At 40.5% G+C, this 15,122-nt stretch overlaps 2 protein-coding genes across 2 annotated transcripts; both read left to right on the top strand.

The window, feature by feature from the left end:
• Positions 1-611: 611 nt before the first annotated feature.
• Positions 612-1,568, top strand: LOC131488674 (olfactory receptor 52H1-like). The gene has a single exon (XM_058690533.1). It carries the CDS (start codon positions 627-629, stop codon positions 1,566-1,568), a length of 942 nt encoding a protein of 313 aa, XP_058546516.1. The 5' UTR covers positions 612-626.
• A 12,282-nt stretch (positions 1,569-13,850) lies between these two features.
• Positions 13,851-14,798, top strand: LOC131488673 (olfactory receptor 52H1). Its single transcript, XM_058690532.1, has one exon. It carries the CDS (start codon positions 13,851-13,853, stop codon positions 14,796-14,798), a length of 948 nt encoding a protein of 315 aa, XP_058546515.1.
• The last annotated feature ends 324 nt before the right edge of the window (positions 14,799-15,122 follow it).

The raw sequence follows: 15,122 nt of genomic DNA, 5'->3' as shown, positions 1-15,122 counted from the left end.
TGGTGAGGCACCAAACATCAGTCTCAGGAACATTCTCGTCTGCAAATGCCAAGTGCTATAGTACAAGGGATATCAGGAGAGTAAGTGCAATCAGCGTAGGCTTAGTGTTCCGGACACACTGCAGTTTGGGTGTTAGGCTTTTCCTTATTGTCTTCTCTATAACCCATGCCTCTTCTCGGTCCTTGGCATCTCACAGTGTGTCACCTGAGGCAATCGCCTGGTGTGGTACCACAGCATAAAGGAGTATTAACTGAGGACTGTCATAATGCTAGTTCGGCCAGTTACTAGAGATGAGATCTTAGATAATATCATCACTCAGAGTTTTAGATTGTATAACAAAAAATAATAGAATAATTATTAACACGGCAATAATTAACACATTATTAACACGGCAATAATATTTTACACTGTATGAAGAAGATTCCAGAGTGATTGAGTGACTACTACCAGGAGTATCATGTCTGGGGAATCCGTCTTAAAGACCTAAGCATTGGTCTTGCTAGCTGTAGGAGGTTCTTTCTTAACAGATAGAAAGGAGGAGGAAGAATTACCCTACAGTTTTTTCAGGTTCATTATACACAATTTGTTTTTCAGATACAGAATCTATTCATCGAATCACACCGGCCATGTACAACCTGAGTAGCGGCCACACAGGTGACTTCACCCTTTTGGGCATCCCTGGCCTCGGGCAGTACCACGTATGGATCAGCATCCCCTTCTGCTTTATCTATCTCGCGGCCATTGTGGGCAATAGTATCCTTCTCTACCTCATTGCTGTGGAACATAGTCTTCATGCACCCATGTTCTTTTTCCTTTCCATGCTGGCCATGACAGATCTGATATTGTCTACCACTTGTGTCCCCAAAACCCTTACCATCTTCTGGCTTGGTCCCCAGAAAATCAGTTTTCCTGGTTGTCTGACCCAGTTATTCTTTCTGCACTACAGCTTTGTGCTGGACTCGGCTATACTCTTGGCCATGGCATTCGACCGCTACGTGGCCATCTGCTCTCCCCTGAGGTACACCACTATTTTGAGCCCCAGGACCATTGCCAAAATTATTGTGGGAATCTCCTTCAGAAGCTTCTGTGTTATAATTCCATGTGTTTTCCTTGCAAATCGTCTACCCTTCTGCAGGACACGCATCATACCGCACACATACTGTGAGCACATAGGTGTTGCCCGGCTCGCCTGTGCTGACATCTCCGTCAACATCTGGTATGGCTTTGGTGTTCCCATCATGACGGTGATTTCGGATGTGATCCTAATTGCTGTCTCCTACATCCTGATCCTCTGTGCCGTCTTCCGCCTCCCCTCCCAGGGCGCCCGCCACAAGGCCCTTGGCACGTGTGGTTCCCATGTCTGTGTCATCCTCATGTTCTATATACCAGCATTCTTCTCCATCCTTGCACATCGCTTTGGGCGTAATGTCTCTCGTACCTTTCACATCATCTTTGCCAACCTCTATGTAGTCGTCCCACCTGCACTCAATCCTATCGTCTATGGAGTAAAGACCAAACAGATCTGGGACAAAGTCATCCATCTGCTCTGTCCCCAGAGGTCCCAGTGATGCATGCCTGAAGTGTGTGGGCAGGGGCAAGTTCTTAGTGTATATCAGCTTAAAGGCTGAACCTGTAGCCAGTGGTTCAGAGAAGGGAAGATTAAAAAATTCTTTATTAAGAAGATTTGAAGTTTTGCCTACTCTGTTATTTTAGTCAGAAATTTACTCCTTAATTCCAGTTGCAAAAAACTAAATTCTGTGGCTGGGAAACGGTGTATATATATTTTCAATTTCTTTTTATTGTTATGAAATGATTATCAAACTCTTAATTGAAATAATAAAATAATCCTATCTCTTGAGGCACCTGGGTAACTCTGTCGGTTGAGCGTCGGACTTTTGATTTTGGCTCAGGTCGTGATCTCAGGGTTGTGGGATTGAGCCCTACATCATACTCTGTGCTGAATGTGGAGTCTGCTTAAGAGTCTCTTTCACTCACCCTCTCACATGCTCATTCTCTCTCTCCGTCTCTAAAAATAAAAAACAAAAATAAAAAATGATCATCTGTTTTTCATGATAAATATGTTTCTAAGGAAACAGATATTTTTTTTCTGGTTTTATGTATCTTAGTAGTTTACACATCACTGGAGATCACAGAATTTCTCTTGTGATAGCTCTGAAGTTCTGGACTTTGACTTTAAGTATGAGCCTTGGCATATAATAGGTGCATAAGGAATGTTTATCAAATACATGAGTGGCAAATAATCATGCAATTTAAATTAAGAGTGCAGGCATTTATTGTGGACAAAAAGAAGACAATGAGGAATGCAAAGCTCATTTTTCATTCAATCTTGAGGAAGAAAAATGAAGTGTGATGGTTAGAGTCCTCTAAGAACAAATATAAAGATGACACTAACTTCCTTTGGCCAATGAGAAGGAAAAGTATGAGACGGAAAAGATTGAGATGAGGGATCGAAACCTGGACAATTGGAAGAATGGGTGGCTCAAGGCTCTTCTTCCTTCTCAAATCTCAAAAGAGATGTACTCCAATGGTAAATATGTGTCTTTATCTGTATGTTGCATTCTTTTTCTAATTAAAAAAATTTTTTTAATGTTTATTTGCTTTTGAGAGAGAGACAGAGCATGAGTGGGTGAGGGGTAGAGAGAGAGGGAGACACAGAATCTGAAGCAGGCTCCAGGCTCTGAGCTGTCAGCACAGGGCCTGACGCAGGGGTCCAACCCATGAACCATTAGATCGTGACCTGAGCTGAAGTCAGACGTTTATCTGACTGAGCTACCCAGGCACCCCTGTAGGATTCATTCTCTTTTCAAATCTAGTATGTCTAATTTGGTCAGAGGGAGTCACTCAGTCACTGAATTAGTCAAAGAATCACTATTTTTGTATTTGTCAAGTGTCAAGGATAGTTGATGTCCGCTTTTCTCCCAGATCTAAGATGTCCTCAATGCTCATTCCTTCTTTCTCAACAACATCTAGGAGTTACCAGTGAGTGTGAGTACCGTCTCCCTCCCCTCAGTGGTCCCAACACAAGTCACCTTTCCTCTGAATGAAACACCAGAGTTCTATGTGGTCTCCCTGCTACTGTTTTCCTGCCTCCATTCATGTGGGATTAGATTCACCATTCTACAGTAACTCTTTACATATAATATTAGTAAGAAAGATATGTTTTTGTGGACACAGAGACTATAGTTTGACTATATGTTCTTTTATGTGTGACAGCAGTCATATATAGTTTCCTCCAAAATTATTTGATGTATTTTGAACACCATAAATAAAAATGTTATGAAGTGTAAGTAGAAAAGATAGTAGAGACAAAACAAAAAAACATAGATGAAGATTTTTAAAAAAATAAGGTAAGAAATAGGCCAGTGTACTTTTATCTTCATGGGTTCCTATTCTCTTATTACATATGTGGGAAGATTCAAGCTCTAGAGTATGTGAGAGATAAGCATGATTTAGTTCCATAATTCGCACTGCATATAAATAAGAAGACAGTGAGATGGTCAGAGAAAGAGAACTATTCCTGTTATGAAGAACAGAAAGAGATATCATCAGAAAGCTCTTAGAGAGAAGCTCCCAGTAAGGTAATTAGTCACATTCTTACCAATTATAGTTTCATTGGGCCTCCTATGTCCCTCATCTCAGTATAGAGCAGTAGAACATCCTAAATTTTCATTTAATAAAGGCTACAGACTTTTCTGGGAGCTAATATAATACAAATCTCCTTAGGTCTGGTGTGGTCCAAATATTCTAGATTATTCTGAGTACTGAGTAGCTTCCAGTCAATCTTCATTCATTCATTCATTCATTCATTCAACAATATTTACTGAATATTTGACAAATATTTTCTAAATCTGCAGCACTGTGTTAGGTAAACTGTTTCCTATGTTGACCAAAACAGGGATGGGTGTTAGGCTCCTGGTGTTTGTAATTTAGTGAGGGAACTGAGCCTCAATCATGTAACCAGACCAATGGACATGTAACTTCAAGTTGTGTTAGGTTTTAGGACACACAGAAACCAACAAAAATTTAAAAACGGTGCTCTTGAAGACAGACTATCAGAGGAAACCAGCTTCCACTCAGGTGAGCAGAAAGCTCGTCTTGAAAGAAGCGTTATTTTCTCTAACAAAGATGAGAATCATGAGAAAAAGCCAGTCAGGTGGGAGAGGGAGGGAGGCAGAGGATTCAGGCAGAGGAGGTGAAAAACCTGTACACTGAAAATTGAAAGACTTTAATCAGAGAAATTGAGTAAGACTCAAGTAAGTGTAAAGGTATCCCATGTTCGGACTGGGAGAATTCATATTAATAAAATGTACATATTCCCCCCAAAATCCACAGATTCAATATAATCCATATAAAAATACCAATGGCATGTTTATAGAAGTAGAAAAAATAAGCCTGAAATTTGTATGGAATTGCAAAAGCCAAGCCAAGCCATGCTGAAAAAGAAGCACAAACCTGGGGGCATCACATTTTCTGATTTCAAACAGTATTACAAAGCTATAACAATCAAAACACTATGAAACCAGTATAAAAACAGACATATAGATAAATGGAACAGAATACAGAGGCCAGAAATAAACCCATGAATATACTGTTAACAAGGACCCGAAAAAGGAAAGGATAGTCTATTCAAGAAATGGTGTTGGGGACAGTGCATATCTACATGCAAAAGAATAAAACTAGACCCTGGTCTTATACCACTCACAAAGCTTTATTTGAAATGGATCAAGGCTTAAATTTAAGACCTGGGACTATAAAACTCCTACAGGAAAACATGGGAGGATAGCTCTTTGATGTTGTTGGCAATGATTTTTTGGATATGATACCAACAGCACAGGTAAAGCAAGTAGAAAGAAAATAAGTTGGACTACAACAAACTAAAAAGCTGCTCAGCAAAAGAAACATAAACACAGAGAAAAGGCAGGTATTTACAAACCATACATCTGATAAGGCGTTAATTTCTGAAATATGTAAGGAATTCATACAACTCCAGGGTAAAATAGTAATAATCTGATTAAAAAAATGGGCAAAAGACCCTAATAGACCTTTTTTTCCTCAAAGAAGAAGACATTTTTTTGAAGTTTGTAATTTATCAGTATCTTGATTTTATTAGTTTTTAAAATTTCAAGCATATGGAAATATAGAGAATTACACAATAAATACCCATGTGCTACCGTTGAGGTTAAGGGGAAAAAACCATATATAATTGAAGGGTGTTAACCTTCCCTAATCTTATTCCCTTCCTTCCTTCCCAGTGATAATTACTATCCTAAATTGGTATGTCATACTCATATTTTTATATATCCATAAACAACATATATTGCTTTGCATGTTATTAAACTTATCATTAATGATATGTTTATTTAAAATTGTATATGTCCTGCAACTTGCTTTTTCATTTAATAGTGGCTTATAAACTTTATCTGTACATCTTGGTCTAGCTTATTCATAATTGTTGAAGAGTAGTACGTTCTGCGATTTACTACTTTTTACTTGTTTGTTTGTTTATTTATTTATTTAAATTATTTTTTAAAAAATTATCCAAGTTAGTTAGCATATAGTGCAATAATGATTTAAGGAGCAGAATGCAGTGATTTATCCCCTACATATAACACCCAGTACTCACCCCAACAAGGGTCCTCCTTAATGCTCCTTGCCCATTTAGTCCATTCCCCTGCCCACAACCCCTCTGGCAACCTTCAGTTTGTACTCTATGTTTAAGTCTCTTATATTTTGTCCTTCTCCCTGCTTTTATATTATTTTTGCTTCCATTCTCTTATGTTCATCTGTTTTGTGTCTTAAATTTCTCATATGAATGAAGACATATATTTGTATTTTCTAATTTTGTTTAGCATAATACCCTCTAGTTCCATCCATGCTGTTGCAAATGGCAAGATTTCATTCTTTTGGATTGCCGAGTAATACTACATTGTATATACCACATCTTTATCCATTCATCAGTGGGTGGACATTTGGGTACTTTCCATACTTTGGCTATTGTTGATAGCACTGCTATAAACATTGCGGTGCATGTGCCCCTTCGCAACAGCACACCTGTATCCCTTGGGTAAATACCTAGTAGTGCAATTGCTGGGTTGTAAGGGTATTTCTATTTTTAATTTTTTGAGGAACCTCCATGCTGTTTTCCAGAGTGGCTGCACCAGTTTGCATTCCCACCAGCAGTGCAAAAGTGTTCTTCTTTCTCTGCATCCTTGCCTGAGTTGCCTGAGTTGTTCATGTTAGCCATTCTGACAGGTGTGAAGTGATATCTCATTGTGGTTTTGATTTGTGTTTCCCTGATGAGGAGTGATGTTGAGCATTTTTTGATGTGTCTGTTAGCAATCTGGATGTCTTCTTTGGAAAGTGTCTTCTCATATCTTTTGCCCATTTCTTCACTGGATTATTTGTTTTTTGGGTGTTGAGTTTGGTAAATTCTTTACAGATTTTGGGTACTAACCCTTAATCTGATATGTCATTTGCAAATATCTTCTCTCATTCTGTCAGTTACCTTTTAGTTTTGCTGATTGTTTCCTTTGCCATGCAGAAGCTTTTTATCTTGATGAGGTCCAAATAGTTCATTTAGCTTTTGTTTCCCTTGCTTCTGGAGACATGTTCAGTAAGAAGTTGCTGAGGCCAAGGTCAAAGGCAGTTTTTGCCTGCTTTCTTCTCGAGGTTATTTATGGCTTCCTGTCTTACATTTAGGTCTTTCATCCATTTTGAGTTTACTTTTATGTATGGAGTAAGAAGGAAGAAGACATTTGGGTGGGCAACAGGTACATGAAAATGTGCTCAACATCACTAATCATCATGGAAATGCACATTAGAACCATAGTCTGAAATCATCTCACAGTTGTTAGGATGGCTAATGTCAAAAAGACGATAACAAATGTTGGTGTGGAAGTGGAGAAAAAGGAGTATGCTGATGGCAGGAATGTAAATTGTTACAGCCATTATGGGAAACAGTATGAATGATCCTCAAAATATTAAAAGTAAAACTCTCATATCATTCAGCCATCTTACATCTGAGTACATATTGGAAGAAAACAAAATTTGTCTCTTGAAGAGATTATCTGCACTCCCATGTTCATTGCAGCATTGTTCACAATAGAAAAAATATGGAAAGAACTTGTGTCCATGTTTGTATGAACAGATATATGTACATCACATTTTATACAAGGGAATATTATTTAGACATAAGAAAGAATGAAATCTTGCCATTTGCAACAACATGGATGAAGTGCATTATGGTAAGTGAAATGAGCCAGATAGAGAAAGACAAATGCTGTGTGGTATCATTTGTATGTGGAATCTAAAAATAAAAAATCAAACTCATAAAAACAAAGAGTAAAATGATTGTTTCTGGGGGCTGGGTTGGGGGAACACAAGAAGATGTTGGAGAAAAGGTCCAAAATTTCACTTGTAAGATGAATAAGTTCTAGAGATCTAATATTAGGCACAATGACTATACTTTATAATACTGTATTGTTTCTTTGAAATTTACTAAGAAAGTAGATGATAAGTGTTCTCACTAAACACACACGCATACACACACACACACACAACTACGTGACATGTTAACCAACTTGATTGTGGTAAAATTTCTATATATATATATATATGAAATCATCACTTAGTACACTTTTAATACATATAATTTTATTTGCCATTTATACCTGAATAAATCTGAAACAAATAAGAAAGTAAAATTTATGGATGAACAGATGGCAAGATGCTTATTTAGAAAGGAAGAAAGAGAGAGGAAGGAAGGAAGGAAGGAAAGAAGGAAGGAATGAAGGAAGGAAGAAAGGCAAGGAAGTTGCACATGAGAAGACACAGAGCTGAAAAGTCTCTGTGCATTACAGGAACTGGAATCTAATGTTGGTGGGGAAGGGGTTAGATAGACAGAATACAAAATGGTAATATTGCAGAAGATTGGAAAACCCAGATCATTTTAAGGAGTGTAATATTCTAAGAACAATGGGAAGTCATAGGAATTTTATAATTTTTTTTGAAGTTTTCTGATTTTGAGAGAGAGGAGAGAGAGAGAGATCATGAGCAGGCAGGGGCAGGGAGAAGGAAAGACAGAATCCCAAGCGGGATCTGTGCCATTATTGCAGAGCCCAACATGGGACCTGAACTCACAAACCATGAGACCTAAACCAAGATCAAGAGTTAGACACTTAACCACCTGAGCCACCTGGGCACCCCGGAAGTCATAGGAATTTTAATCAAGGCAGCAACTAAGTCCAAATTGTATTTTAAAACATTATTCCTAAATCTATTGTTTTTTACGGGGTTTGTGATAGTTTGGGGCGTGGTGGCTCACTGGATTCAGTGGTCACTCTACTACCCTTTCACATACATTTTAACCCTCAGGAGGTGGGCAGCCTCTTTGATCAAGAAAAAACTTAACCCCTCAACCGCCTGAAGGAAAGGCAATTTCACCACAAATTAGAAACAAAACAATAGAAAAGCTTTGCTCAGCCTACATGAAAAAACTCTGATTTCATTCTGTGCAAAATAGTGAGATAGCAGTTCAAGTAATTGATAGGGGCCAAAATTAGCGTGAATAAAATATTCAAATAGGCATAAGGAAATTTCTCCTTACTCATTTCACCACTAAATCATTTTTTTAAAAGTAACATGATTTTAAGTTAAGCATACTGCTATAGACATGGTGGTGATTGAATTGTAGGAAATACCATTTTGAAATAGTGGGTCAGGACTCCTATGGGGCATCCTAGACAGAGGGCCAGTTGTCCATTAAGGTGCTACCCTTCGATCTTGCGAATAGAACCATAATATCTGTGTGTAAAATAATAGTTTTTGATGATATTTAAGGAAGTGTGAAGGCTGAGAGGTGTGACTCAATTTTTTAGGATGTAAATTATAAATAAAGTGGGAAGGGGCACCGGGGCACATTCCTATTTAGTCCAGTGGAAATCATTAACTGAGATAATGATTTTTATTAGACAACACTAAGCTGCAAGTTCTACATAACCTTCTGATTGGACCAGATGTTCATATGAGACTCATTCAAGTTTCCATAACCAGCTCTGCTCTACATAATCAACAAAGGAATGCAGACGTTTCCATAAGGGGACAGATTACACCAAAGGTAAGGATTGTACACTTATATGACTTAAACATATCTCCTCTTCCTGTAAAATATTGGCCAAGGAACTTCCACTTCTAGTACATCAAACAAAACACCATTGTGTATTTGTCCGTTATTTTCAACAGTCTTGCGATACAGGATTTAAAACAATAACCGTTGGAACAAATGAAAGTTTTGTACAGTGTGTCCAACCAGAAGAAAATATGCCTGTGGATGAGACAAAGACCAACAATTGTCAATTTGGGGTCCACTACTCAGGGTTATTGACCAATATCTGTGCAAGCATAGAGACAGAGACTCTGGCTGTGCCGTCCCAGGGACAGTGACCTGGCTGCTGATCTGAGGGATAAGCGCCTGTCAGGTCTAAACAGACCTGGGCTCCAAGCCACCAAGAGTGTTGGTGGGCATATCTGGTAGTCTTCCCACAAGATTGTACTTTATTGTTCATATTGGTTTTTACCAATAAAAATTATATTAGTGTTTCAACTGGGGTTGAGTCCCATTAAGGAAAATGTAAAGATAAGAGGAAAATAAGGATGAAGACTGACAAAACCACTGGAAGTAGCAGGTGCCAGGACTCAGAGATGAGAACAGAACAGGATTGAAGCGAAGGGAGGACATGATCAGATACGCAAGGTAGGAGGAGCAGTGTGCAGAGGGGAGAGGCAGGAGGGAGACACAAGGAAATACGCTGATCCTTTAGGAAGCCATGAGAGTGATGTAGGTAAGAAGTGAAGGTAGCTGGACGATGAGACAGAGAAGGGAATGGCTTGAGGGCATTTTAAAAGGGCTCAGCAGCACATTTTTATAAGAAACTTCAATCCTCATGAGCAGTAAAGTGACATTTGCTGATCCTGGGAGCACTGAGAGCAGGACTAGGGTGGGGAGTGGATGCAGTTCAGGACATGACAGATTTCAAATAAAAATGGGATGTTCAGGCAAAGATATTGCAAAACAGCAGCCACTGGATTGGCAAGGGCAACATACTGACTTTGGCCATCAAAGGAAATAGCGTCCAGGATCTGCTCTCCTCTGCCTCCGTAGAGGCAGTGCCAACCCACTTTCTTGTTTTCTGGTTGTAATGCTCACATCCACATATGCATTGGGCCCCCAGGGGAAAACAAGGCACAGAGATCCACTGTGGAGCCTATGAAGGCAGATGCTGGGGCCCCACTTTGAAGGCAGTAGAGCATCTTGACATGGGCCATGTGAGCAGTTTAACAAGGGCTCGGTGAGCCCGCGCTGTGTTAGGCATTTTCACAAGCACTGTTCTATCTAGTTGGTCACCCTTCTAGAATCTCGAGAGGTAGGTACTGTATTATCACCTTCTTGCACACATTAAGTGCGTCATACAAGCCCTTTACCACAGAGGCAAGGACATGAGCTGGAACCTGAGGAGATGTGTCAGGTGGGCACGTGCACAGCCATGTCCCGTAGGCATACGGGCTCATGTGTGATGCAAAACATAAAAATAAACAACTGTAGGCAATAGGAACTGCCAGGCATGGGCAGGGTTAACATGAACTTCTCCATTCTCCCCTTGAGAGTGATAGGATGTCCCTGAGGCCCTATTTACCTCTTCTTCCCCCCCATTGAACATCAGCCAGAAATAATAAATGGGCAGGGAATCTACCTGTCCACCAGTCCCGGGCTTTCCCGTCCATTTTTTTCTTTGTTTGGTGCGTTTGCTCCTCCTGCAGTTTCTGGCTATCTCTCAGTATGACCTTTCTTCTTCTGGTCTGGCTCAATCTCCATGAATAGGTGAGTGTTGGCTGTTTGTGGTGTGGGGCCTGGACCAGGATTGGCCAGAAAGAAGGGTTGGGTGAATGCTCAGGGCTCCATTTCTAGGAGACACGCACTGAGACTGTCACTTCCTTTCTGGAGTGATTTCCACTTAGAAGTCCAGGTCATGGTCACAAGACTCACACAGATACTCCATTTAAGGGACCACAAAAGATTTGAACGGATGCACAGTCACACACCTGGGCTAAGCATGGTCAAGTAACTGAGATCAGCAAACTTCTGGGTCCGACATGTGACAAGGACTCACTGTCCTCACCTAAAATGTGGGATAAGTGTGCAGATGTGTGTGTGTGTGTGTGTGTGTGTGTGTGTGTGTGTGCTGGGGATACTCTGGTTAGTATATGCATCTGTCTGTCTCTGTCATCTGACGATACAGGCGATATCAAATATGATCTATTATTTGTCCTTATAATAAATGAGAATTATAGATACTAGGCTCTTTTGAAAAATGTGGGACCTAAGGATTATCGTTCAGGTATGTCCACACAGGTTGACAATAAATATGGATCTGGGACGAAAGTGCTCATCCATCTGGCTCCATAGCATATCCTTATGGCCCGTACTTTATTGAGATACTGTGGCATCTGTGTGTGTGTGTGTGTGTGTGTGTGTGTGTGTGTATGCGCTTATCTACCATAATGCTATACACACAAAATTTAATAAAATGAGTACTTACATTTTATATCATCCATTACCTGAGTCTTATTTAAATTCCCACAATTATACATCATATTCCATTACTGATTTGTTTCAATAGAATCCAATCAAGAATTTCTTTTTTCACTTTCTTAAATTCATTTAATCTAGAAAAGTAATTTTAACATCTATGTTCCCTGTACTCTATTGGTGGCACTGACTTGGTGAACTGACTGAACTGTTTCATAGATTGTCCCACATTCCAGATTCATCTGACCTTAGAATGACAAGCCTCAGAGTTCACTCGCCCCATGTGTGTCCGTATGTGTGTTTGTAGATGCTTGGATGACTGTATGAAGATGCGTTGTGTCTGAGTGCATGACACACAAAAACCAGAGAAGATCCCTCCTCGCATAGGTGTGAATAAAGGACGACCTCACAGGAGCTGGGAGAGAAGCAATTCCAAGCGCGGGTTTCAAGGACCTGATGTGGGTTTTGTTCTAGGACGTGACCAGCACATGGATGGAACTTTTCACAAGAAGCCTGAACAACCTAATCAGCTCTCTCCTGTTGGTGACAGGTGGTGACTAGGTGCCCTCCGTGCTTAAGAACCAGATGAAGGTCACTCAGCTGGAGAGCAGGAATACTCAGCAAAAGGGAGCTGGACTGTGGCCACCTTTGAACAGTGGATGTGTTCCCAGAGCCCAGAATCTAATATAAAAGAGATGCTATGGAAGAGGGTTCTGTTGCTCCAAGAAAAGTGTTTTTACACCTTTTTACTGATAGAAATGGGAGGTTCAGAAAGAAAAGAAGAGAGTATTTTGTTTCCCTTTACCAAAAGCAGAAGAGTGATGAAAGTAAGTCTGACAAGCTGGGCTTTAGAATGAGCTAAAATGTGGGGGTTGGCACAAGGCTGAACATGAGCTTGGCCTTGTAAGTCCAGGAATCGTAGGTGTAGGAACATCACCATCTTCCTCTCCCAGTGCTGCTCCTGGGAGTGCTTGGCCTTGCTCTATGGTTGGTTATGTGTAGATTTTAAGTAACTTCCTATGTACTGACATCACTGGAGGAGGAAGAAGGTGAGGAAACTAGTCTTTGAAAGAGCAGCTTTGCAAGTAAAAATGTACATGGCAACTAGCAGTTCCATAATTCATTTGTGAAATACGTTGTTTATATTTTTCTCGCCATGTGTTTGTATGATGTGCGCCTTGTGTATGATGTGTATGGTGTATGCATATGTGTAAGGTCTGTGTGAGTATGTGTGACACAGAGAGCAAGGTACTAGGGGGAGTGTATCTTGTAGGAGTATAGGTAGGTGAATCTATTATGGTGAAATGTATGAGAGAATGTAAGTATAGATCAGGGAATATTTGAGATCATAAATATAAATTGTGTGTATCCGAGACAATGTATCTCGAGGGGCCTATGTTTATATCCAATAGGATATGAGTTTATGAGGACACACTTGTCTTCTGGACAGAAATCTCAACTTGGAGTGTTATTAGTTCAAATGTTAGGATGTTATACAGCTGTATAGCTAAGGGGTACTTGAAAATGAGTTTTTTTTGTGTGTGTGGGGAGGAGAGGAGTAAGGACCCAAGAACTTCACTAGATGGAACTTTGCTAATTTTTATTTGTTATACATATTATCCAGTGTAGAGTAGGAACTCAATTTGTGTTTGCTGAATTGACTATATTTTTGGATGGCCATGAAGGGGTGTTGACCTCACAAATCTGAGAGCCATGGTCATCACAGATCCTTGAAAGAGCAAGCAAGTATCCTGGGACAAATTTTGAAATTCCACATGACAGAGCAAGCAGATCTTGTCAAGGTCTTGTCAAGACCAAGCAAACAATAATGTCTGTGAATTCACAGAAACTATTTCCACCTGGAAAAAGTATGTGCTGTAATTTTAAACTTGTATCAGTGGCACACCATAAAATGAGAAGAGTGATTGCAGCCCATCTGGAAAGCTGCTTGGAGGAGTTGTGTACAGGGCAAAGGTGGCCAGAAGAATGAACATATTCTCGTTAGGTAGTATGACTATATATCTCAATATATCTGAGACAACCCAGGATTATGCAAGTTACCTGCAGTCGTTTTAATATCAACCTATTTTCACTTCAAAGGTGTCCCACGTTGAATGATAAATCATCTTATCTTTAGGAGTCAATAGTCATGAGTGGTTGGAAGTGAGAGTGACTCACATGACCCTAACTACTCTCTACTACCCTCTGTCCTCAGGACCTGGGGCCTGTGTCACCGTGTTCGACCATGGTCACTTTCAACCTGAGCAATTACAACCCAGGACCCTTCATTCTGGTGGGGATCCCAGGCCTGGAGCAATGCCATCTGTGGATTGGGATTCCCTTCTGTATCATCTACATTGTGGCCGTGGTGGGAAACTGCATCCTTCTCTACCTCATCGCAGTGGAGCGTAGCCTTCACGAATCCATGTTTTCCTTTCTCGCCATGCTGGCCGTGAGTATCCTCGTCCTGTCCACAGCTGGTGTTCCCAGGACACTCAGTATCTTTTGGCTCGGGGCTCAAGAAATCACATTCCCAGGGTGTCTTACACAAATGTTCTTCCTCCGCTATAGTTTTGTCCTGGATTCAGCCATCCTCATGGCCATGGCATTTGACCGCTACGTGGCCATCTGCTCTCCCCTGAGGTACACCACAATTCTGACTCCCAGGACCATCATCAAGATTGCAGTGGGCATCTCCTTTCGAAGCTTCTGCATTATCCTGCCAGTTGTATTCTTGCTCACACGCCTGCCTTTCTGCAGGACACGCATCATACCGCACACATACTGTGAGCACATAGGTGTTGCCCGGCTCGCCTGTGCTGACATCTCCGTCAACATCTGGTATGGCTTTGGTGTCCCCATCATGACGGTCATCTCAGATGTGATTCTCATTGCCGTTTCTTACAGCCTCATCCTCCGTGCTGTCTTCCGCCTCCCCTCCCGGGATGCCCGCCACAAAGCCCTTGGCACGTGTGGTTCCCATGTCTGTGTCATCCTCATGTTTTATACACCTGCCTTTTTCTCCATCCTTGCGCATCGCTTTGGACACAATGTCTCCCGCACTTTCCACATCCTGTTTGCCAACCTCTACATTGTTATTCCCCCTGCACTCAACCCCATTGTCTATGGAGTGAAGACCAAGCAGATCCGAGATAAGGTCATACTTTTGTTTTCTATCAAGGCTACAGAATGATGTTTCAATGTGCTATGGAAAAGCAGATATCATTGTATAGGGGATATTAATGTAGCAAGACTGAGAAAATGGCTACTTCTAATTGAAGTGAGAACTGCGTGAAGGTGCTTTTGCATACAAGAAAAATGGTGTGGTCTCTTTAAAGGACTTTCATTATTCTATATATAAAAAAATCCTTGATGGTGTGTTTGCTTCTGGAATATGAAGTTGTATAGGATATGATCAGGAAGAAGAGGTGAAAACAGAGAGCTGACTTAGCGTAAATGGACAAAGGAATACAAATTTGGAAATTGACATTTGACTCTGGAGAGAGAAAAGTGTGTT

Source organism: Neofelis nebulosa, chromosome 10 (assembly GCF_028018385.1).
Source record: "Neofelis nebulosa isolate mNeoNeb1 chromosome 10, mNeoNeb1.pri, whole genome shotgun sequence".
NCBI lineage: Eukaryota > Metazoa > Chordata > Mammalia > Carnivora > Felidae > Neofelis > Neofelis nebulosa.
The sequence above is the reverse complement of the archived record's forward strand: the minus strand, read 5'-3'. Positions and strand labels throughout refer to the sequence as shown.

What these genes read in the sequence shown, in the direction of transcription:
- LOC131488674 (XM_058690533.1), top strand. Translation starts at nt 627, where the DNA reads ATGTACAACCTGAGTAGCGGCCACACAGGTGACTTCACCCTTTTGGGC.
- LOC131488673 (XM_058690532.1), top strand. Translation starts at nt 13,851, where the DNA reads ATGGTCACTTTCAACCTGAGCAATTACAACCCAGGACCCTTCATTCTG.